Source organism: Atractosteus spatula, chromosome 11 (assembly GCF_055471065.1).
Source record: "Atractosteus spatula isolate fAtrSpa1 chromosome 11, fAtrSpa1.hap1, whole genome shotgun sequence".
NCBI lineage: Eukaryota > Metazoa > Chordata > Actinopteri > Semionotiformes > Lepisosteidae > Atractosteus > Atractosteus spatula.
This window is the reverse complement of record NC_142716.1, coordinates 4500537-4523264: the sequence shown is the minus strand read 5'-3', so window position 1 is coordinate 4523264 and position 22728 is coordinate 4500537. Positions and strand designations below refer to the sequence as shown.

The window sequence follows — 22728 nt, the reverse complement described above, 5'->3', positions numbered from 1 at the left end:
TTCCATACGGTGCGTGCAATTTGTAAACTAGCAGATCAGTATTAGTATTGTATTTGTGCCTATTAAATCCAACATATAAAATGAGATGGAAATAAATACCTAGGAATATAAAACTGTAGCTATTACATAAAGAACAAAAAATGTTACATACTGGCCTATGTAGAGAGAATCACCATTCATCTCGCTGAAGCGAGCTTTTGCTAAGCAATATTCATTGGTCTGTGTGTAACAGCAAAATATCTCCGAACCGATCGTTACAAACTTTTTTTAATAGAAAAATTTGAGTACTTGATAAATGCTGCAAACCTTGAAGTATAGTACACCGAAGAAAAAAACATTTGGATATGATTGGATATGATAATTGGATATGATCGATATTCATATTTGATGCTTTTAAAATAAAAAAAATAAATTAAAATAAGGATCCCAAACGCATTCCGTAATAAACGTCAACACACATTAAAATAGTTATCACCATGTTTAAAAGTTTATGAGTTGAACGATTTAAAAACAAATCTGAATACGGTAACACAGACGCTGTCTTTGTTTCTTTACGGAACTTAATGGAGGTAACAAACGCTGCTGGACAGACCGGCGAGAAATGGTTACAGCGAAGTTAAGGTGGGTTTCAAGTGGAGAAATTTTTATATTTCCTGTTTTAGAGAATAGTTCATGTAAAACCCTCAAGTGGTTAATTGTCTCCGATAATCAGTTCTATTACTTACAAAAGCATATCATTTTATTAAAAAGTAAACTTCGGTACTATTGTGAAACAACTTTCTTTGCTCATAGAATAGAATGATTCGAACAGTAGTCAAACAAATTCATAATTTTAAAGCAGATTTTTAGACTAACGTCCGTGACACAAGAGGTGTCTTCATCTGTTTTTCAGCTATCATTTGATCCGTTTACCTAAACGGAGAATGTTCACACGGTCCTGATAATATATGCCTTTCTATCTAACGTTTTAGCTCGTTTCTTGACATTTAATTCTTCCTCTAATGTGCTCTAATTAATAAAACCTAGGTTTGTTCTATATTTATACTTCGGCTGAGACCACATACGAGCATATTATAAAAAGCCAATGTTACATCCTAAGGTCATAATCAATGGAGTACAAAAGTTTCTGTACCATTAAGGTCATTTTAATAACGCAATCATTTAGGACTGGCGAAGAAAACCGAGTGTCCGATAGTTTCACGCTTTTAAGTGGAATTGCCTTGTAAATTATGTTGATTGGACAATTGATAAATTAGAACTTCATTCTAATTCATTATTTTTTTTAATTGTTCCCTTCTTTAGGAAGGTAGCGTCCTTTCCGAATGATCGATAGCATGCGGTAAAAGCGGTCTCCCGTTTTCAGGTTGGTTCACAGGAGGCCAGAGGGATGTCTTCTTACCTGAGCTGTGATGAATTCGGGCCTGTATATGTTCGTGAAAAAGGAGAACTGCGCTGTGTGAATGGAACAGTGCATACTAGGAAGCTAAGCCCATCCCAGATAAAGCCCTTCAGACTATTTCAGAAGGGCTTCTCTGTGCAGCTCTGTATTGAAGATGGAGCAGCAAAGCCTACCAACACCCGAAAAAAGGACCACTTCATTTTCACATACACCAAAGAGGGCAATCTCCGATATTCCGCCAAGTCGCTGTTCGACATCGTGTTAATATTTGTTGCAGAAAATGTCCAGCACCTGGAATCCCTTGTTGGGTTTCCAGATCAGATGGCCGAAAAACTCTTCACCGCAGCAGAAGAGAAGCAGAAGTTTTTAGACCCAGATATTGGGCTCAGAGCTTTGCAGACATTCAGTAATGCCTATGGAAACCTAGTGCTGAGGTCCCTCTGTTTAAGGAACAGGTAAGTATCAATGCCGTTTAAGTCTGTAACCACATGGTTTAACCTGAAGCAAGACATGCACGTTGTTGTATGGTCTTAGGTCATTCTTATTTTAAAAAAGCGTTTCCTCTTAATTGTTCAGTGAAAAACAGAGGCTTTCCACAAGATCACTTCAGCGTCTGTTTGTTCCTGCTTCTGCAGGTTTCTCCTTGTGTCTGAGAAGTTGGAAGAGATCAAACTGTTCCGCCATCTAAGAAGCCTCGACCTCTCCGGCTGCAAGCTGGGAGATGACCATGAGCTGCTGGAGCACGTCGCCTCCGAGTCTCTGTGCAGGTGTGGAACAGAAGTTCGTTTTGGAAGGTTGTGTATCAGACCGGCGGCAAACCCTTCATTCTGAAGAACATTTTGTAGGGGTCTTGAGGAAGGTCGAGGAGGTGCTGACCCGTGTATCTTATTCACCTGTTTACTCTTCTGGACTATTGAAGTTGCAGCGTTTCTGCCGGTGTTTGTCTAAAAGGTTCCCAATGTGGCTGTGATGTCTGTTCCTCCAGCCTGGTCCAGCTGTCTCTAGCTGATAACTGCCTCTCAGACCACGGGCTCCGGAAGTTCACTGCTCCTGTCAGAGTGTTGAAGAGGGGACTGGGAAATCTGGAACTGTTAGACTTGTCCAGTAAGTCTCTTAATCCTGCAAAAATAAAACTGTGATTTTGTTTAAAATGTCATCGGCTTATGACAGATGTGTTCACCTCTTCTTGCTGTTTTGCTCCTATTGCCTGTCAGTGTACTTTTTGGAAAAAGACTATTTTACTCCATCAGTGCGGTTATCAAAAATTACAGTTAGAATTAAAGCAATCTGGTCCCTACATTATTTGAATAAAAAGACCATTTTCATCATAAAATCATAACATTTTAATGATAAGGTTTTATTTGTTTCGCTTCAATAGTGGTGCTTGAAGTAGGTCTCCCTTCCTATATAGGAAGTAAAAAAATTCAAGGTTGTGAGAATACAGAACATGATGTCGGGGGTCTTGTTTCAAGAAACAGCTGGCAAAGATCCTCCCGGTGCGACAGGAAGTACTTCCTTGCACAGAGAGTGGTGGGAGTATGGAACAAGCTGCCCAGCCATGATGTTGAGGCTGGTACCGAACCCTCATTCAAGAGAGAGCTACCTGAGATCCTCATGTAGCAGCCGATGTGGCCTGATAGGTTAGAAACAAGATGAGGTCATTCAGCCTTTATGTCCTTAAGAATTATTAATTATTCTTAATTTGCAGTTGCAAGATAGTAAAAATCATACGTGTTTGTACTTCTCAAAATGTTTTCAATGCAAGAATTTGAAATCCAATTAATAATAAATGGTGTTTGATTTAATTCTCTAAATGTGGGGGGATAAATGAGTGATTATCAGATGCAATACAAGCAGAAAAATAACATTTTGTCTTGAATACTATTTTATAGACCGGATATTAAACAATATCTGCATGTTTTTAAAATGAACAAGTACTGTATTTCTATTACATACCCTTCATCATTCTCGTTAGCACGTTACAATTAGGGACATTATCAGGCACCTCTGCTAGTTGAATTTATCCAATTCAGGGTCACCAGAATCACCTTTCTTTCTCTAGGGAATCCCATCATCAGCGAACGTGGAATTGGATCCCTGTCGTGCTTCTCAAAGCTGCGTGGCCTCGATATCTCTGTCACTGGAGTTAAGGTCAAGAGTCGCCCTAATGGTTTCTTCATCATTTGGAAGCCCTTTAATACTATTACAGTAGTAGAGTATGGATTGTTTATTGTTGAAGATTTCTGATTTTGTAGGCTTTGTTTTTTTTTTTTTTAGCTCGGTGCCTCAGTATTAAAACTGCTGAAGGATAAGATGGGGTTGATTCGTGCTGACAGCCCTTTGGAAGAATTCTGCCATTCGAGTTGTAGAACGGAAGGCTGGGCTGAACAGGTAACTAGAACTACAGTAGAAAAGGTGAAACGTTACTGACAAAACCAGGATTCAAAGGCTCATTGAAGTCAATAAGTGCTGCATGTCATATACTGTATATATGTAATGTCCTCTTTTACTACTTTGAAATTAAAATTAATACTGTAATACATGCTGCTGAGATACAAGTTATCAGAACATGACTTTTGTTTTAAACTCAAGACAATCTAGGAGAACCCAGGACAGATCTGTATAAGTTTCAGAGATGTCATCATGTGGTTACTTGGATTTCCTACTTTTGGTGAAATTACCCACTAAGGTCAAGGTAGAAATCCAATGCATAAACTAAAACTCTAAATATAAAGACATACAATGCAAGATTATTTTTTTTGCACATTTTACTGAAACATAAAATTTTAGGTTTGGCAACCTGATGGCATACTGTGGTTACTGCTAGCCATAATTTTGCTTCAGGAAATACTTTCATATATTTTTGTCCTCAGGTAGTTCACCAATGGGACAGCCTGATATCTGAATCGACGAAACCCAGAGCTAATCTACAGCCAAGGACTAACGCTCTGCGCTTCTGTAAGCCACTTGGCAGCCTTCCACACCCTAGGCTAAACCGTCACTTAACAAACAGCGTTACACTTTTGCCACATACTTCAGATACTTCATTTGCATTTCTCTCTTTTTACAGACGGGAAAGAAAAAACCCTGAGGAAGCTCTTTAAGGCACCTTCTGTAGAAGGTAGCAGGGAAGAGAATGATCGGGAAACAGTGCAGTTTCATAAGCCTGTTCAAATGCCAGCCCCCGTGGATACAGGCTGCTTAACAAGGGACGTTTCGCATAAAGGCAAGAAGAGAGTGGTAGCCTCTCCACAGGAAGGCAGAGGTGACTCGCAGCCATCTGCTAAGCGCCAGTGTGCCACACAGCTCACTCTGCAGGACTGGGAGCTGTTGAACAGTTATTAGAGGGACACCAGACCACGCACTGCAGTGTGCAACTGAAGAAACTGCTCTTTCTAACTGCTGTCAAGAGTGAGCCAAACGCCCGGTTTTAGAGTTGCTTATTAAAAGCTTGTGCTGTACCTCCTTATATACCCTACCTGGATCAATATCAGTTCTCAGGGCAGAACTTGTTTTTTGTATTAAACCTCACTTTATGAAATCAGAGACACTCAACCAAAACCCTTGTACCCTTAATCACAAAATTCAAACAATACATTTAGATATTTCCATAACCTCTGCATGGCAATATTAAATATTTGGTATGCAAAAGGGAACTTGATCTGGATTTGTTTTAACTTGTAGGAAAAATCAGAATGCATGAATTTGTCATACACATAGATAAAAGAAACAAGGGCCTACATGTTATCAGAATGATAAAGCTAAAAGCGTTGTTAGCTGAAAAACCTTGGTGACAGTATTATGGGCCGAGTTTTGAGTTTAGCCAGTGTGTAACTTTGTGCCACACAATGTTTGTTATGGCAATATTTGCTTTTGTAAAAGACTGCATATGATGTAACAGAACTATGTAAACAAGATCTTTATAAAAGATAATGCAGATATAAAATAATGAGTATTATTAGTGCATTGTCACAATGTGCAGCTCTTGAAAAAAATATATTTTGATTTGCAATATATTATACAATCAAAAAACATTTTAGTTTAACCTTAAAACACCTAATGGATTTGCATGTTGCACCAGTACAACTTACGATGCATATCAGTAGATTAATAAATTAATATAGACTCTAGATAATTCCAGACAATACATTACCAGTGAACCAGCTCCCAATTCATCATTGCATTGTATTGCAAAAAATTCCTACTGCAAGTTTCTGAGAATGCATCAGGTTCAATAAAAAAAGATATGTTTTCATTATTGGTGGGAGCAACATAACATTCTGGTTATAAAAAAAACAGTTTGCAAATATATTTTCAGAGGTTAAATACATTTCACTCAAAACCAAGCCTCCAAGACCAAATCAGCAGGGCATCTGCACCAAGAATGCTTTGTACGTATAGCTCTGCAAGTCCCATGCAAGACAAAGGGGAGCTGAGCTTTCCAGCTTTCTTATTATAAAAACGAAGAGCTAACACATACTGAATATATTTGTAATGAACTGGAGATGCACAGCATTTTCTTCCACGACAGCCGCTGTTACATTGCAGTGCAGGGGGATAACTAGGGAAAACGGGCACATCACGACAAATTTAAAATGTTGTTCTGATCGACTGTCTTTAAACTCTCAACCTTTCCTGTTCAGTTTGGAGCAATTCTATTCAATTCCTTCAGTTCTTCGCCAGGGGAGTGGCTGGGAGGCAGTCCCAGCTCACTGGCAGCTCCTGTTGGCACAGCTGTACTCATCGGACCAGTTGGAACAGTGCTGCTGGCCGTCCCGGCACAGGCAGCGGGGCACACAGGCGCAGTACATGAACACCACCGGCACGCAGCTCCACCAGCCCGGCCCACAGGGGGGACAGTCCGCGTCTGTCGGCCGAGAGAAGGACCTCAGGCTCTCCCCGCACACCTCGCATTTACACTCCACGTGTGCAGAGCCTGTCTTTATTTGGAAGTAAAAAAAAACCCTTTCTTTTCTACAGCAGTCAGGGGGCCAAAGCTAGCAGCTTGACGACGTGAAGGAAAAGGAGGAGACGTTTTTAGTAACCCGCCTTTCTATTTTTGAAAAACTAAAGTCATACGGTACTCCGAGCGAACTTAAATGGCTTCGAAATTAATGTCAGAATTTGTTTCCACAAACAGAGTTTGGCTTCATAAAATCCAGAAATGTGACAGCGGTTATTAATGACGTTAAAATTGTGCATGCAGGGACGTCCCAGCACAGTTTCAATTTTCCAGAGGGCCTTGGGGAGCAAAGATGCTTTGTCTGTGCCTACTGTGCTCTGAAACAGAAGCACATTCAAGGGCTTTTTTAAACCAGGCACAGCCACGGCCAGCCTCTTGTGTTACCATAAATGTGACCTTAGGACAAGAAGAGGGCAACACTGACACAGAATATAAACTCCAATGTCCAGTTGTCCAAGAAGGTCTCACACTCTTTCCAGTTAGCTAAATAAGTGTGCTGCCTGCTTTCTTAATCTCAAATGAATGATGCCTGAAGGAACTATGCTGTTTGACTATGAAAAGGGAACTAAATCATTTTAATCTGGAAAAGAGAAAGTCACGTGGGGCCCTGATACGAGTATTCAAATTGCTCAGAGGCACTGACAGAGTCTGTTGAATGAGCAGTGAAACACAAACCAGGGGACAAAAGTGGAAACGGGGGGAGTTTGGAACAAGCTATCTAGCCACATGGTTGAAGCTGGTACCCAAGTATCTTTCAAGAAACTGCTTGGATGAGATCCTTGAGATAATTAGCTACTAACCACCGAAGGGACTAGATTGGGTGACTCCTCTCATTTTTTAGCTTTTTTCGTCTAACTTGAATTTTCAGATGCTGTGAAAAACTGTCATTTACGTACGTAAGGTTCCAAATCTGCAGTATGAATTCAAGGCATCCTGATTAGAGAAGTCAGAAGGGAAAGATAGTGTTTCTCACAGGACTGTAACAAACCCAGCCTAACTGCAGAGTTTATGGTTCTCATCTCCAGCCTGTCTGGGTGCTATTTTGGATTTCTCATTTCCTGACAGACAAACTTGGAATGCAAGACAGGTTACGAAACATATAATTTACACAAGGCCACTGCAATTTATTTTTATGAAAGGAATAACAGAACTGGTAAGATGCGCTGTTTATTTTTAATCTAGATTCCAGTTCTTTTTTTATCCAGAATTTAAGAATTCTGTACTTACAGGCCCCGATTTCGTCAGAACAGTCCCCGCAGTCGTTAATGTAGTTGCATTTCTTGTCAATGAAAATCCAGAACTGGGGGTTTCCGCATCGGAAAATAAGGTTGCCGGGCAGGTTATTTGGTAAATCAGCTAAAAGAAAAACCAAACATACACAAATAAACAACTGCTTTTAAAACAAGGGAAAAAAAGCAACGCAATGCGCCTACGAGTACTGATTTATTCTGAGGACTGCATAGTACTGCAGATGTTTTCCAGTTATGAAGTGTCATCACATCTTATAGAACATATTTAAATAAGACTGTTGCATCTTGTTTCTCTTCAGTGCTTGAATTCACTAGGAAAGGAAACTGCATAAAACCAACTAGGCAACTGTAGCTGTAGTTACTCCTTTACTTCAGCATATAACTCCTGTCTGATTCCTTCCGAAGGTCAGAATGGATTTATAAGGCACTGATGGAGCGCTAATTTATTGTGAGGATTTATTGCATGAGTATAGTCCATATCTTAATCTGAAATCTGCCAATGTCACTGGAACGTGCTACACCACTGACTTTAAGACTCTTTTACTGTCAACACTTTAAAAAAAACTTTCTTAAAGACTTGTCTTTTCACTACTGCTCATAATGTCTAACGTAAACGTGCTTTCACCGAATCATTTTGCTGTGCTTTTCTTTTTCATTGCTTTTGCTTTGCCTGTGTAGTCCATGTGCTATTGTGCAGTGCTATGAGTATCTTAGAACTTATAATTAAAACCATAATTATTATTAGGTGGAACATGGGTTCTGACTTATTAAGGTCTGACACGAAATCCCCTGTGCTCATTTCTTTTTGGACTGGAGGCTCTGCTACTGGATTTACAGCAAACAAAAAGAAGGATGCACTTAACTGCACATCTGTGGGTTTTCGTCCGCACCGCTGGGACAGTTCTTAACCCCGTTGCAGAGGTCGGAGGCTGGGATGCACGTCACCCGGTCATCGCACAGAAAACCCGACCGGTTCTGGGCTGTTGTGCAATAGCGATTAACTGCAGCGTCAGAAAAACAAAATCAGATTGATCGGTTCCTGGTTTTCGTTTTCGATAGTGACGCAATACAAAGTCAGCCACAAAATTACCACATAAGAAAACCCTCCTAATGGAATCCCCTATAATTTACGGAAACTCCTTGTCCTCATACAGTACGTGCACTTCATTGATTTTTTTTATCTAGAAAATCGAGGAGTGTGTGGGGTCCTCTGACCGGGTGGCCGGGGCGGGATGCCCAAGACGATAGCGGATGCCACAGCAGCTGCGATCACGGCCAGGCCCAGCAGAACCGCGGCGGAAATGCAGGCACATCTCCGGGAGCAGCACCTGCAGCTGGCACACTCCTCACAGCAGCCTGTGGGAAGAGCAGCTCTCTGGTTGGCCTGGTTAGCTGGAGAAGTACCCTGTCTACCTCTCTCATCAACTGCAGGGCCTGAGAGCCCAGAGAGCCCAGAGAGCCCAGAGATGAACAGGGTGGTGAAAAATACACCTGTTCTAGTAAAATCTTACCTTCTTACTGGTAAAATAATATAAAAATCACAGGTGCGGGGGTCACACCACAGCTATACCTTGGAGAAGTATTGAACCCCCACCAGTGTTTTCCCATTTTGTCAAATTACAAAGGACGTATAAACATTTTTTTTTAAAAAGTGAATATTTTTCCTCACTACTTCAATGTTCTCCCTGAACACATTCATGGATGAAAGAATTAAGTGCAAGCAAACCACTTAGACGAATCAAACACAAAAATAAGTTAAGTATGAGTATTCATAGTTAAGATACACAAAATTACCTGACAGGTTACACTGTTAGCTGAGTGGCCCCTGTCTGTGCGTGACACTAGTTGTTCACATGATCTGAGAATAAATACACCCGTTTCTGCGAAGTCCCACAGTCAGGTAGTGAATTAAAAAAATTCCTCCAAGGTACTGACAACAAAGTCTCACAGCACATTCTCAAGTTTGATTACTTGAACACATTCTTCAAATTTGTAATGAGCCTTACCTTCCTCTTGTCTGGACATCAACATTACAGAAGATCCAAGTGAGTTTGCATCAAAACTCCTCTGGGGAAACGAGTTGATAGAAGAAGCATATTTACTGAAACCCATTAAATTCAATCAAGGCAGGAAAAAGCAGTTACACATTCTAGTTATTTATTCTCAATTTCACTGGAGGAAGATGATTCCATCATTCAAAATTTCTAAGACCTACAAGCAAAAGTGACATCCTCCAGAATATTATATGTTGGGTTTTAGTGTCTGACCAAAAGTTAACTAGGTTTAAGCTTTGTACAACCTTGCTGTATTAAAGCCATAGAGTACCTGTGGGTATGTCTTATTGGACCTCATTCTTTTCTCCTGTATTCTTCAGTCTGTATTCTGCTGTTACTTTTTGCGAGATAATTTGCTCCTTTCTTGTCATATAAGGAAATGGGCACTGAATGACCCCCCCCCAAAAGATCAACAGCATCACTTGGTTACCAAATGAAAACAGTAAAAACTGTTTCCTTCTAACTCAGGCACACTCGCTTTAAGCAGAGCAAACAACATTTCTGCATCAGCCAAATCATCTGAGCAAAGTTCACAACAATGTTCATACTTCTTTTACACCCGTTTTCTTTCTGAAGAACATATTCAACATATTAAACGAAATACCAAAGATATGACTGAACAGTTAAACTGATTTTCAATTGAGATGTTTGACAGCAACAGGGAACAAGTGTCAGGCACATTGCTGTGGAGTATAGTCTACATAGTGCAATGTATCACCGATGTCATTAAGACACGCACTCTTGTAGTAAATGGTTTTTTTTCCTTTTTACAGTTATCTTCTGAATTTTAACTTTTCTAAAAACAAGTCAGAACTCCAACAGTTGAATACCCAAGACAAAGACACATCAGGACACCAGTCAGGCTTACCATAAGGTTTTACAAGTACTTAGGATCCTTGTTTAAAACATTCAACACATTTGACTCCAATCAGAATATTAATCTAGACATTTAATGTTTACCGATTTTAATGTCCTTCTAGACTTTTGACTAAACTCTTTGTGCAAAGATGAGAAAAAACAAAACGCTTTAAAAGGTATTTCAACTCCCAAACCTTTATTTTGTTTTCTGAAAGACAGCATCTTTCTTAAAAATGAAAACTAGAGGGAAAATGCAATACAAACTGGGATCAAAAAGGTGACTGTCCATGTACAGACTTTAAAGTACTACCTAGATAGGGACCCCGAACAGTAGTCATAACATTGTGCTAGCTTTCTGCTGCTATTAGTCTATTTCAGCACTTTTTTGCTTGGAGCTTTTCCTTAAATAACAGAATGACGATAAACAAAAAAGTTTGAGAAATGAATCTCAAGTAAATACTGGTACCACCTACTCACATGAATCAAAGTTTTCAAGCCCAAACACTTCAGTCGGACATGATTAACAACTGTTGCAAAGAACCTGCCCCTCCACCCCAATTAACAAAAGGTTTGAGACGTTTAATAATTTAGTACATTATCGTTTTAAAAAGACACCAAAAATGGCCTGGTACATGCCGTGAAAGACCAAATCCTTCAAGGGCTCTTTTTTTGGTAGTGTAATGCCAGAAAAAGTGCAATATTCTTGTAGACCCAAAGACAATCAATACCCCCTCTACTGTTGGGAAACTTAAAAGAAAACAAAAAAAAGACAAAAATAGGATTATGCACAACAACGGTGAAGCCAGGCATTTACAATTTGAAAGGTGAAACAAGCCCCTGCATTTAAAAAACAAAAGTCTATGAGTAAGACTTGTATTACAGCCGGCTCGTTATTCAGTTATTCCTGCTTGCTGAAGACCTTTAACTCCTAAACGCTAGAATGGTTCAGGTTGACTTTGGATGGCAGTGGTCCCGCTTCTTCTTCAGCCTTAGAACTGAGGATCACCAGCGAGGATGGAGAGTAAGGAGTTAGCTTCTGGTCGTTGATATAGTCCATGTCTCCATATATGCTTAGTTTCTGGAATTAACATGGACAGGCAAGGTTTAGATTCTACTGAACCACTTATTAAACCGCCTGCTCTGGGAGTCATTAGAATGACATCGAATCGTGTTAAAAACACCGTTCTTTTCTTCTTGTTCACGGCATTCGTGATTCTCATTTTGATCAAGATTAACTTGGAGGAAAAAACATCACGCCAGAGCACTTTTAAAAGCATTACAAAACAAGAAGCAGCAACCCTATTATTGGTTCATTTTATTCTTCGCTTAACAATTACTAAAGAAATATTGAAGATATATGAAGAATTTTCCTCCTAGACAAAAAAGAGGCACCTGAATAATAGAGTATATCACTTTAATATATTAACCCACAGCCCTGAATTAACACTACAGGTCGTGCAGCTATCTTCTACATTACACAAAAGGGAGACAGAAACTATATCTAGGCTGTACTTAGCATCAAAGAACTCTTGTTATATAGCTGCAACTGACACCTATCTCCAAAGGCCACCAAAAGTACCCAAGACGGGGAAGGGTCTACTGAAATACCCTACCTCAGCTGGCACATACTGGTCCACAGCAGTCGCCACAGTGGCACAGCAAATCCATATCAGCACCAGTACCGACAGGACTAATGTGGTAGTCAGGATCCAGCCAGGCAGCCAAGGGTTCCTGAACGGGCACACGTGTCACACAGACAGTTCATAGATCAATACCACAACCCCCCCCACACCCAGTGACAACGCATGACACCCCACATAGTTTGGAAATACCTGCAGCCCGAACCCTTTCCTGTTCTTCTAGCAGGAAACAAACTGAATTACAACTGCACAATAAAACCACTTCATCCCCTGCGTGTGTAAATGTTGTGCAACCCTGATTTGTCAACATTCCTTCTACTGAAGGCACGTATAAAAGCACGTCTTTCAATTGCGAACTCCCTGAAACGCCCACCTTGAGAGACAACTGAATAAGCTGTAGTCCTCCACAACATCATTCTTATCCAGGTACATATCGCTTTCACGTTCAGGCGCATAGCCCTTGTTGGAATCTAAGAAGACTGGCCTGTCCAGGCTCCGATCTGTTTAAGTTAAGAAAACAACCAAGAAAGAAAACAGAGATATTGTATTAAGTTTTAAAAAAATGGGTTTATTGACTAGTAAATGTCTAATAATTATATATGGACCTATTTACTTCTGTACATTTGGAGAAATTATATGTATACATACACCTCCAGACAAATGCTTTTTCCACAACTATTTTATCATCTGTGCACCCAATTTGAAACCTCTCACTGCTTCCAATGTCCTGGCCATCAGCCAAAAAGTCTGCATCCAGATCACCTGATTAAGTGGAGACATACAGTGGTGTGAAAAAGTGTTTGCCCCCTTCCTGATTTCTTATTTTTTTGCATGTTTGTCACACTGAAATGTTTCAGATCATCAAACAAATTGAAATATTAGACAAAGAGAACACAAGTAAACACAAAATGCAGTTTTTAAATGAAGGTTTTTATTATTAAGGGAAAAAAAAAATCCAAACCTACATGGCCCTGTGTGAAAAAGTGATTGCCCCCCCCTGTTAAAACATAAATCAACTGTGGTTTATCACATCTTTGGAAAGCTGAGTTCAATTTCTCTTGCCACACCCAGGCCTGATTACTGCCACACCTGTTCTCAATCAAGAAATCACTTAAATAGGACCTGCCTGACAAAGTGAAGTAGACCAAAAGATCCTCAAAAGCTAGACATCATGCTGCGATCCAAACAAATTCAGGAACAAATGAGAAACAGAGTAATTGAGATTGCAAAAAATGCAAAAAAATAAGAAATCAGGAAGGGGGCAAACACTTTTTCACACCACTGTATTCCCTAAACCCACCCGCCTTCAAACCCCTCACCTTTTGACAGCCCTGTACAGGAAAACTGACTGACGGATTCACTGACGGACTGATTGGAGGAGAGGCGTGTCCCTCTCCGATAACAACACAAGCAAGCGTTGTGACTGCAGGGAGCTGACAGTGCCTGGGCCAAGTAGTCCCTCCCTGTCCTTGACTGTGCTCAGCCAGCTGTGCACCTCTGCCTAGGAAATCCCAGTCACTGTCAGCTGGCATCCTGGACCACATTCGAACCCATAACAGCTGGATCACAGAGCACCTCCAGCATTTGGATCAGCTCAGCTATCACGTCAGCCACTTGGGAGTTCCCATAAAGAATACGGTACCAGAACTGCACAAAGTATGAAAAGGAAAACCTCTCAGGGAAAAAACCAAAACATTAAAGACTCACAAGAGCTCTTTGCCAGAGTGGGTTCCCTCAGGTCATCATTCTGTGGTTCAAACTCAGGAATAAACTGGATCTGAGGCTCAGACTGAAACAAGAGGAAAAGTGAAATATGCTCAGTTCATAAAAAATACTGAAACCCAAAACCTTCTTCAAGCTTTGGTGCCATCAGCAATCTTTCATTTGAGTAAAATTCTCTTTTCCTTCTCATAAAGCCCTGTGTTAATTAAGTTCGTCTCCTACTACATTTTCATAACTTTACAAAGTTCTCCATACGTTGAGAATCAAAAGAAATGTATCACTATTATATGTTGTTTTTAGAACAATAAAGTATAAGGATCTTGGACACTTTTCTAGCATTTTGATCAATTGATCATTTTCGCATAGTCACAAAATAACTTAATTACTCAAAGTTTTGGTGTTGCCATTTAACCTACTGAATGTCTATCCTGCTGAAAATAATAATAAAAAAAAATCTTGTTATGTCTCAACTGCTCTGAGGGATATCAGCAACTGTGGCACAGACACGCTGGTCGATACGCTAAATGCCATGTCCAAATGATCTGGAGGGTCAAGTGAGGCAGTCTGGACAGGTGTGTCCAGTCACTGCAGTTCTCTAACTGTAGAGATTGAAGATAACCAGCTGCATGATGTTACACTGACTATGTCTTGGGACCTCAGAGGCTGCCCTTCCTGTGGGCTCATCCTGACATGACAATATTTCAACAGGACAACACACATCCTCACGCTGCTCTTTTAAGACAGGCTTTCATGCAAGATGAGAATGTGACAGTTCTACAGGAGATGTCCAACTCGCCAGACCTGAGCCACACTGAATGTCTGAGGAATGGGCTGGGTCTACTTGCGGAACTAAGGGCTCAGATGAACAGGCACGTGTTTGTCCCGACAAGGACAGAGAAGGTATGAGACAGCATCTGCAACCTGGGGCAAAGCAAGAAGATGTTGCAGTACTCTACTATCATGAGACTTTCACAGCAAGACCTCCCCTTATTGTAAATGACAAAAGCTGAAGAGCGCGACGTACTGATCTCTGGGATGCCTCAATGTTTCATATCATAACAAAGGAAGATTAATTTTCCCAATACCATCATTAAACGGTTGCTAAGTTTCTTTCGAAGCCTGCAAAAAAGTGAAGTACCTGAAATATGACCACCTTCCCATTGTCAGCCTGGAGGTAGAAGGTCCAGGTTGAACTGATGAAGTTGTGGGCAGAACTCATCATCTCATTCCAGAACCCCCTCACCAGGGCCAGGGGGTACAGGAGGTGAATCCTTGGCACCATCGCCATCAGCTGGAGGAGGAAGAGGGCAAGGGGTTAAGCAGCGGAAACGGAAAGGTGGCATGACACCCGCTTGTCCTCTTCGATTGGTACGGAAACGTCCACAAGCTCTCTCTCTCTCTCTCTCTCTCTCTCTCTCTCTCTCTCTCAGGGAGCACCGCTAGCGAGGTGATCACACGCGGCAGGATCGCGTGTTCTGAAAGTCAGACCGCTGAATACCTGCCCGGCGTGTTAGGCCCAGTACAAACATAACCCAAGTCTGGTTTGGTATCAACTGCCACCTTCTGGACATTTAGAGGTGGGTGGTTTACATTTGGTTACCTAAAACAAACTCAAGTGGGAGGGGAAGACAGCTCCCTCCCCCCCCCACCAAGAACAGGACAAAGGTTCTCCAGTCTCCTAGTGAACTTCATTGCTTTCCAAGCCTGCAAATAATGAAATTCCTGTCCAAGGGTCTCAGGTCCAGCCCAGCAACAACACGCCACTACGTGACCTTACCTGCTCCTGTCTCTGCTCAGCAAAGGGCAGCTGACTCTGACAGCCCAGGCTGCAGGCATACTGCTCATCAGACTGGCTGTAGGCTTCACGGCAGGCTGGGAGAGAACAGGATATGCAAAATGTTACAGACAGATGGAGAATGTACAGCACTAGACACATGCAAAGTGCAGTCTGCACACAGCGTCACCCCCCTCTTCTGAAATATTGTATGATCTTCTTTGATCCCGTTAGTGATTCCACTGGTGACGGGAACACTTTCACTGCATGAAAATGAAAATCAGCGTGACTCAAATCACGGCAGCACTGCTTGCTGAACTCCTGAGGGGAACTTTTCCCCCCCCCCACCCACCCACGACGTGTCTGAAAGGATTGGAGTTATGACTCCGCAAAGGAAAGTGAAGCGCCCCACAGATGAATTCTGCAAGGAAAGGCTCACCCGAGTCGCACTCCGACTTGGTTTGGTTCAGATCCTCTCCGTCGCTCACGAACTGGCAAATTGAAAACAGCCGGCAGCCCCTCTGGCAGGCGTACAGCTCTTCCTCCTACAAGCCACAAGGCAGTTCGCATACACAGAAAATAAGGCGCACTTTAGACATAATCCTCTCCACTCCCGGCTCACGACGGTAAGGTGACACTGCAGGTAACGTGATCAGCGCGCATATTGTCAAGGTAATCGGGCAAACAAGATAAATATATATGTATCTTATGGAGGAAAAAAACCCAGCAACTACTGCACCAACGCTACCGACAGACCTAGTGTCGCTAACTCTCCTCAGACCTGTGTTTACAAACGAGCCCGATGCTCTCACCCGAGGGTAAGTGTGCAGACTGTAGGTCATCTGGCAGGTATTATGGCAGGAAGCCGTGTTCCCCAGGACTCCATCAAATATGTCGGAAGAGGCTGTTGTGCACAGCAGCAAACAGCAGAAACTCAAAAAACACCCGCATAACTTCCACACCTCCATCTTTATTTTTGTTATGGAAAAACAAACACCAGTCGCAGCGGCAGAACAGCGTCTTCTTCCTCGTTCTTCCACTCCGCCGTAACTATCGCGAGAGCTGGGGGGGGGGAAAAAAGAAACGAGAGAGAGAGAAACACACTCACGTCTGTGACACTGCGAACGTGAATCCATCACCGGTGGCCATTTTGGCTCAAATATTCTATGAGTAAGATAGTGAGGCAGGATTTCATACAAGATCCAAAATGGCGGTGATCTAATTTACTGGTTCGTAAGTGAAAATAATGAAAATTTACGAGATCTAGAGTGTGGCTTCGTCTAAGTCGATGTAGTACAGAAAGTGCCGAGTTTATTTACAGATACACGCAGAGTAACGTAAATCTTTTGTTCGCTTATGAAGAGGCTTTTTATTCTTTTTTTTTATAATGCCGACATTGTACTAGCATCATCGCCTTGCAAAACTGTGCATTCGCTTTTTATTTCTGGATAGGGTAATGTGCCTATTAATAAGTATGTTTTTAAATTATTCGTTATGAAAAGAAAATTAAACAGTTATTTGAAATCCGGGCTACTTATTTAAGTTTCAGGGACTGTTGAATGTTTTAACAAATGACATATCCAGTCCACTACAGCTACTAGCTTAATGCATTCAGTCCAACATTTTTTGAGAATAAGAAATCTGTTTTGTTAAGAAGAGAAAGGGATTAGTGAAATGGACAAGTTTGTGATAAAGCTTCCAAGTGGCGAAACCAGAAAACAAACGAAAACCCAAGGAAAAGTATACAGGCAGGCAACGATAGAGTCGCTAAGGGTAAGTAAATGAAGCTCTTGGTTACTTTCTGTTTTCTTTTGACACCAGTGCAACTTGACTCTTATCTAAAAGGTTGGCTGGCTCAGTGTAACTCATCTGTCTGTATTAAAAATAAGCTTTATGCTGTACCCAAGGTTTAGATGATTATTCTTAAGACTCAAATGGCTAACTTATTTGTCTATATTCTATATTCAAGACATTTCAAGACAGGACAGATGTTCTTTGGAAACAGATGGGAAAAAAACGTCTTTTTTACTCCTTTAAGCCTTGCTTACACGACGCAAGAGCTTCTTTTTAGTCATTTATTTGTACGCTGCAGCTGAACCTGCTCCAATATCCATATTTGTATATATTGTTGCATGTGGTAATCATATTAATGATGAAGATTACAGATCATCTAATTTAACCACAGACTCTAGATCCATATGATTTATTGACTAATTTAAATTCGCTAACCTTAACAAAAAGGCAGTGTAATATTTATCAGAAATGTTGGGCACTCAGGAGTTTTTGGTACTGCTAAAGCACAGCAGGAAGAAAACCTGTTTCAGAACCTGTATCCTAATGCTGTTGCAGCAGTGCTTGAGAGCTAGGAGGGCCCAGTCTAACTGAGAACATGCCATTTGATGTGGCTGCAGAGAGTCGTGGTGATCGAAGACATCGAGAGGTTTAAGGCGATGCTGGAACTGCCCCAGCAGACAAAGGAGAACCTGTTACTGGCCTTGACAGAGCTCAACAAGAAGATCCCATCAAAAGAAGTGCTGCAGTCAACCAAAATTGGTGAGAAGTTCAGTGGCTCATTCCTCAGTTCCCACTCATAAAATTATGACAAAGTTTACAACCGAGGGGCCATTTGGGTAGGTAGTAGCTAATTGATCTGAAGATTTCACTCAGCTGTTTCTTAAAAGAAGCCAGGGCACTGGTTTTGCCAACATGGCTGAGTAGCTTGTTCCACACTCCCACCACCCTTTGTGTAAAGAAGTGCCTCCTGTTCTCCATTTTCCACACTAGCCTATAGTTTCCACTTGTGCCCTCGGGTACTCATTCATGCATTGTTGACGCTTTCTCTGCTGTTACCCAGCAGCCTCTTGGTCAGTATTGCACTCATCCACCCAAGGGAATCACTGCAGTGTAGAGGAACAAGTAAAGGTTAATTCCAGTCTGAAAGGTGGATCGAATAAACTTCCTCAGCTCCTTAGCAACCAACTCAAGCTGACACACCTCCCTGTTTCAACCTCCTCAGTCATTGCAATGTAAATGTGAGTATGGTGTCCAAGATAATCCAAACGCAAAGCAATACAGGTTTCCTGGGACTAAATTCTCCCTCCACTGCTGTATTCTACTCTGGTATTTTGGAATTTGTACAGGTTCTTGCTGTGGGTAGCTTAAGTTTATTGCACCTCCTGTCTGAACAACCTGAACCGAAAGGCACATAAATTAACGTCTTGCGTTCTCTTGTTTCAAAGCTGCAAGAGGAAAAGCATCCTCTCAGTTGTCACCACCGCAGCATAACGGCACCTCCTTTGTCGCCTCTGAATAACAGAACCTGAGTCGAATTGCTTGCACGTTTGGTTTCTTGTAAAGTTTTTTTTTTAAAAAGTGAGTTCCGTTAACATTTGAACGCGTTGCGCGCGGTGGGCTGGGACGGTCGCCCTCGAGTGTTGATCTTGAAACCTGGGCTCCCCAGGCCACACTGTGAACAGAACGCGGAGGCACCCGGATCCCGAGGTGTCCGCGCTGGCCCGCGCCGTGTACGCGCAGTGGAAGACCTTCATCGAGGAGAATGCCAACAAGCCCTCCATAGAGGTGCGCTGCGACGCTCAGACAGAGGGGCTGAGGAGCAGCGCGCGGAAACTGCTGGCCGAATCCATGGGCCTGGAGGTAACCCCCTTCCGCCCGTCTGACCCCTGGAGAGCAGCAAGTTCAGAGCACGTCGGGGCCAGAGCAGTGGGTCAGCTTTGTGTCGTTACTGGCATCCGTTCCGCGGAGCTTATAATCGGGGCGGTGGTCTCGACCAGTAGGGGCTCTTACCTGAGCGCAACTTGGGCCGCCACCTCTACTTTGTTCTGTCAAAGAAAGGAAGACTCGGACACACTCTCTTCCCTGACTGGGAATCGAACCCGGGCCGTGGTGGTGGTAAGAGTGGCCGAATCCTAACCCCCTAGGCCACCAGGGAAGGTGAGCACAAGCTGGGTTTCGGGTTCGAACCCGGGTCAGGTCACGAGCTGTGGGCTGTGGATCCCCAAGCGGTGGTGCAGATGCGAGCAAGGGTAGGGTGGGATTAGAAAGCCAGGGCTCTCTTGGCTCTCAGTGGCATAGCGCCCCCCTGTGGCTGCCCCGGCACTTGCGGGCAGGTGGCGCTGTCTGGGACGGCGCCTCTTGAGGTTTTGAAAAAACAGGTGGCTCCAAGGTGGGTGTGCGAGAGGAGTCTGCTCCTGCACTTCCTCATCCTCATTCCAACTGTCTTGCCCATTTGGAAATTTGTCCAGCCGTCCGTTTTACTAACTGCATCTCCCAATTAAAGGTTACAGGGGAGCCTGAGCCTATCCCAGCAAGCAGTGTGTGCAAGGCAGGAAACACCCTGGACGGGATGCTAGTGCAGTGCAGCTAGAGCACTCATGCTAGGGCCTGTTTTCCCAGAAGCCAGTTAACCTACCAGCATGCCTTTGGACTGTGGGAGTAAACCGGAGCACCTGGGGGAAACCCACGTGAACACGGGGAGAACATACAAACTCCTCGCAGATAGCGTCAGTGGTTCTGGAATTGAACCCGGGGCCCCAAAGCCGTGAGGTAGCAGTGAACATTAATAAGAACGTTAATCTAATGATCACGTCTGGTCATTTCTGAAAGATTCCAGGGTGCTGCAATAGAATGGATGAGCAGTTTGCTCCAAAACCTGACAAATATTCGTATAATGAAGTACCTCTTGATTTCATTCCTGTTGCCATCTACGGTATGTAATATAGAAATTACCGGTCCGTGCAAGTTTAGGACGTTTCTGATGTAGAAAAGGCACTAAAGCCTTCATCTGTCATTATCCATCCTTTATTTGTCTGAGCAAAACTGTCTAAGGTCATTTCACTGCGTATTAATTGAAAGCCACTCCAAAGCCAAGTGGATGACTGATATACAAACAACAGGGGGTTGGTCATTTTTGATGACTCATCCTCACACCCGGACGCCAGTAAGAAGACCCGTGCGATTCAAAGCCAGACGGTTTTCCTACATGTGGTAACGCCCCGGATGTGCAGAGCTCAACCTTCCTCTCCCTCAGGTCTTCTTTTCGGTCTTCCTCTCTCCCAGGCGGACCACGGCCTGGTGGACAACGTGGAGCGGGAGGTGTTCCACCAGAGCTCGCGGCTGGCCGGCGGGGCGTACCGGCGCACCGTGAGGGCGCTGGTGTTCGCCCTGAAGCACAAGCCGGAGCTGCGCGAGCAGGTCAGGGGCGGCGCACTGCCGGTCGACCAGCTTGTCAAGGCCCACAAGAAATAACCGCCCCGTCTCGACAGCGACAGCACCGGGGTGAAGGAGGCTTCTGAGAAGTCCCTTCTGGTAAAGCAGGACTGTAGATCGATCACCAGGCATCTGGAACTATTTTACCCAAGTACTGTATGAAAGAGTGATGTGGCAGCTTTTTAATATTTTCTTTTATAATTAATGGCATCAATAAATGAATATTAACCAGTCTCCCCCATGTGTTTTCCATGTGCTGCATGTTTTATTACATTGAATGCTGAAAACCATAAATGTTGGCAAAAGGATTAGATAAGCTTTTAAAAGTTCTGCAATTATAAGTTTAAAGCTTTAAATCTTGCAACGCAAGAGATGGGCGTCGTAGCAATGTTGACCTTCCGAATGAGATTGAAGTGCCGCCGTGTGATTAGCCACTAGGTGGCGCTGTTTCCCACACAAATGAGTGACAAGACTTCAGGTTTGACAAATGGAAACACGGATCACATGTACGTCTTAGTTTCCGTTTTATTTGATGCAATGTAACAATTTTTAACGTCTGCCGGACATGCATAGTCTTGTATAATTAGGAATGGTCAGCTGGAAGTTGGAAGAAAGACTGCCCGAAACCCATGCCCCAGTGAATAGAGTCATTGAAGAACATGAGAGGAGGATATTTAGCCCATTTGTTAGTAGCTAATTGATCCAAGAACCCGTCCACCCATTTCTTGAAGGAATCCAAGGGCTCAACATGGCTGGGATGCTTGTTCCACACTCCTGCAACAGTTTATGCGTCCTTTTTTTGTGTGGGGATTTAAAAGCACTTCCCCACGGTTTCCTAATATGTCCTCTGATTTGTTTTTCACTGCTGATTTTGATGGAGTCCACTGGGTTGACTTTGTGACTGTGCCTTTGAAATCTACTTCATAGTCAAACACCTCATAGTCTTCTCTGTTCAATCCTATCCCATCCATCCACTTTCTCACCACTCGATCCAGTCCAGGGCTGTGGGATAGCCGGAGCCTGTCTCCGCAAGCAATGGGCGCGAGGCAGGATACACCCCGGGTGGGTCACCAGTCCATCGCTGGACGCACACAGACACAGATACGCACACACACTCGCACCAGGGCAAATTTTGGCGAAAACTGATTTTTTTTTATCCCGTTAATATAGAATTTTACTTTAAGGCTTCAAAACTATCAGCTAACTGTTTCCTAAAATTGATACCAGGGTATCAATATCATTTTGATCACCACGTTACAAAACAGCTCGCACAATCTTGTAAAGAAGGTTTTACGTTTGGGATGAAACGTACTTTCTTTAACACTGCCCTGTGGTGCAGATATGGGGCATCTTTACTGCTCAGTAGTACTGTGACGAAGTCCTTGGGCCAACTGTTACTCAATTCCTGCTAGCTAATCAGGAAGTACCAGTTTTCTAGCAAGACAATGCAAAATCGCACATGCTAGGATTACAATGGCACAACTGCAAGAAAGAAAATGTCAAGGACTGGCCTCAGGCAACTTTTTCTCTAAAAGGACATCTGTGCTGCCAGCTTGCCGAAACCTTCAAATAGGAAACCACTGAAACCAGTTAACATACGAGTTGGCTACAGGCACAGGAAAAAGGGCAAAACATCCCACTGCAGTCTGACCACAGGCTGATCAGGCTCGTGCATCGTTCTTGCCAGGATTAATGTGTTGTGACGTCACACCTGATACCAACATTGTCATGTTTCAAACTGAAAACCTACGTTTTGTGAAATGCAGTCTTATCTCTAGGTTCAAGTTGTTTAGTAAGATCTGGTAGACTTTCCATGTTGTGTTACTTATGTGCCACAGTATA

The 22728-nt window shown here is 42.8% G+C and overlaps 4 protein-coding genes across 7 annotated transcripts; 2 read left to right on the top strand and 2 right to left on the bottom strand.

Annotated features, from left to right (window-relative positions):
- Positions 1-555: 555 nt before the first annotated feature.
- Positions 556-5345, top strand: lrrc42 (leucine rich repeat containing 42). 3 transcript variants are annotated; one of them, XM_088926999.1, is made up of 8 exons: positions 556-621; positions 1303-1854; positions 2035-2166; positions 2385-2503; positions 3462-3550; positions 3677-3790; positions 4273-4357; positions 4470-5345. In XM_088926999.1, the coding sequence occupies exons 2-8, from the start codon at positions 1388-1390 to the stop codon at positions 4742-4744; spliced, it is 1281 nt and encodes a 426-aa protein (XP_088783125.1). In that variant the 5' UTR covers positions 556-621; positions 1303-1387; the 3' UTR covers positions 4745-5345. The 3 variants fall into 3 exon arrangements, with proteins under 3 accessions (XP_088783125.1, XP_088783123.1, XP_088783124.1); XM_088926997.1 differs by having other exon boundaries at positions 2035-2193; XM_088926998.1 differs by having other exon boundaries at positions 582-621; positions 1364-1854; positions 2035-2193.
- Positions 5346-6108: 763 nt separating this feature from the next.
- Positions 6109-9637, bottom strand: LOC148823361 (low-density lipoprotein receptor class A domain-containing protein 1-like). The gene is made up of 5 exons (XM_088927183.1): positions 9619-9637; positions 8828-9046; positions 8476-8613; positions 7590-7718; positions 6109-6266 (listed from the first exon to the last, which is right to left on the bottom strand). Exons 1-5 carry the CDS (start codon positions 9635-9637, stop codon positions 6109-6111), a joined length of 663 nt encoding a protein of 220 aa, XP_088783309.1.
- Positions 9638-10699: 1062 nt separating this feature from the next.
- Positions 10700-16723, bottom strand: tmem59 (transmembrane protein 59). The gene is made up of 8 exons (XM_088926993.1): positions 16473-16723; positions 16100-16205; positions 15664-15758; positions 15025-15177; positions 13872-13953; positions 12538-12664; positions 12138-12255; positions 10700-11602 (listed from the first exon to the last, which is right to left on the bottom strand). The coding sequence occupies exons 1-8, from the start codon at positions 16626-16628 to the stop codon at positions 11453-11455; spliced, it is 987 nt and encodes a 328-aa protein (XP_088783119.1). The 5' UTR covers positions 16629-16723; the 3' UTR covers positions 10700-11452.
- tceanc2 (transcription elongation factor A (SII) N-terminal and central domain containing 2) lies at positions 16297-21120 on the top strand. Of its 2 annotated transcripts, none has more exons than XM_088926995.1 (4): positions 16297-17433; positions 18072-18213; positions 19121-19314; positions 20737-21120. In XM_088926995.1, the coding sequence occupies exons 1-4, from the start codon at positions 17335-17337 to the stop codon at positions 20923-20925; spliced, it is 624 nt and encodes a 207-aa protein (XP_088783121.1). In that variant the 5' UTR covers positions 16297-17334; the 3' UTR covers positions 20926-21120. The 2 variants fall into 2 exon arrangements, with proteins under 2 accessions (XP_088783121.1, XP_088783122.1); XM_088926996.1 differs by having other exon boundaries at positions 17344-17433; positions 18010-18213.
- The last annotated feature ends 1608 nt before the right edge of the window (positions 21121-22728 follow it).

Excerpts from the sequence above, each read along its gene's own strand:
- LOC148823361 (XM_088927183.1), bottom strand. Across the intron at positions 8,614-8,827 it reads CATCCCGCCCCGGCCACCCG|TTAATCGCTATTGCACAACA; the intron begins GTCAGAGGACCC and ends CTGACGCTGCAG. Across the intron at positions 7,719-8,475 it reads CGAAAACCCACAGATGTGCA|CTGATTTACCAAATAACCTG; the intron begins GTTAAGTGCATC and ends TTTTTCTTTTAG.
- lrrc42 (XM_088926997.1), top strand. The coding sequence starts at position 1,388 with ATGTCTTCTTACCTGAGCTGTGATGAATTCGGGCCTGTATATGTTCGT. Across the intron at positions 2,194-2,384 it reads ACAGAAGTTCGTTTTGGAAG|CCTGGTCCAGCTGTCTCTAG; the intron begins GTTGTGTATCAG and ends CTGTTCCTCCAG. Across the intron at positions 3,551-3,676 it reads TCTCTGTCACTGGAGTTAAG|CTCGGTGCCTCAGTATTAAA; the intron begins GTCAAGAGTCGC and ends TTTTTTTTTTAG.
- tceanc2 (XM_088926995.1), top strand. The coding sequence starts at position 17,335 with ATGGACAAGTTTGTGATAAAGCTTCCAAGTGGCGAAACCAGAAAACAA. Across the intron at positions 17,434-18,071 it reads CAACGATAGAGTCGCTAAGG|AGAGTCGTGGTGATCGAAGA; the intron begins GTAAGTAAATGA and ends ATGTGGCTGCAG. Across the intron at positions 19,315-20,736 it reads CCGAATCCATGGGCCTGGAG|GCGGACCACGGCCTGGTGGA; the intron begins GTAACCCCCTTC and ends CCTCTCTCCCAG.
- tmem59 (XM_088926993.1), bottom strand. The coding sequence starts at position 16,628 with ATGGAGGTGTGGAAGTTATGCGGGTGTTTTTTGAGTTTCTGCTGTTTG. Across the intron at positions 15,759-16,099 it reads CAAGTCGGAGTGCGACTCGG|CCTGCCGTGAAGCCTACAGC; the intron begins GTGAGCCTTTCC and ends GTTCTCTCCCAG. Across the intron at positions 12,256-12,537 it reads TTATTCAGTTGTCTCTCAAG|GAACCCTTGGCTGCCTGGCT; the intron begins GTGGGCGTTTCA and ends GTGCCCGTTCAG.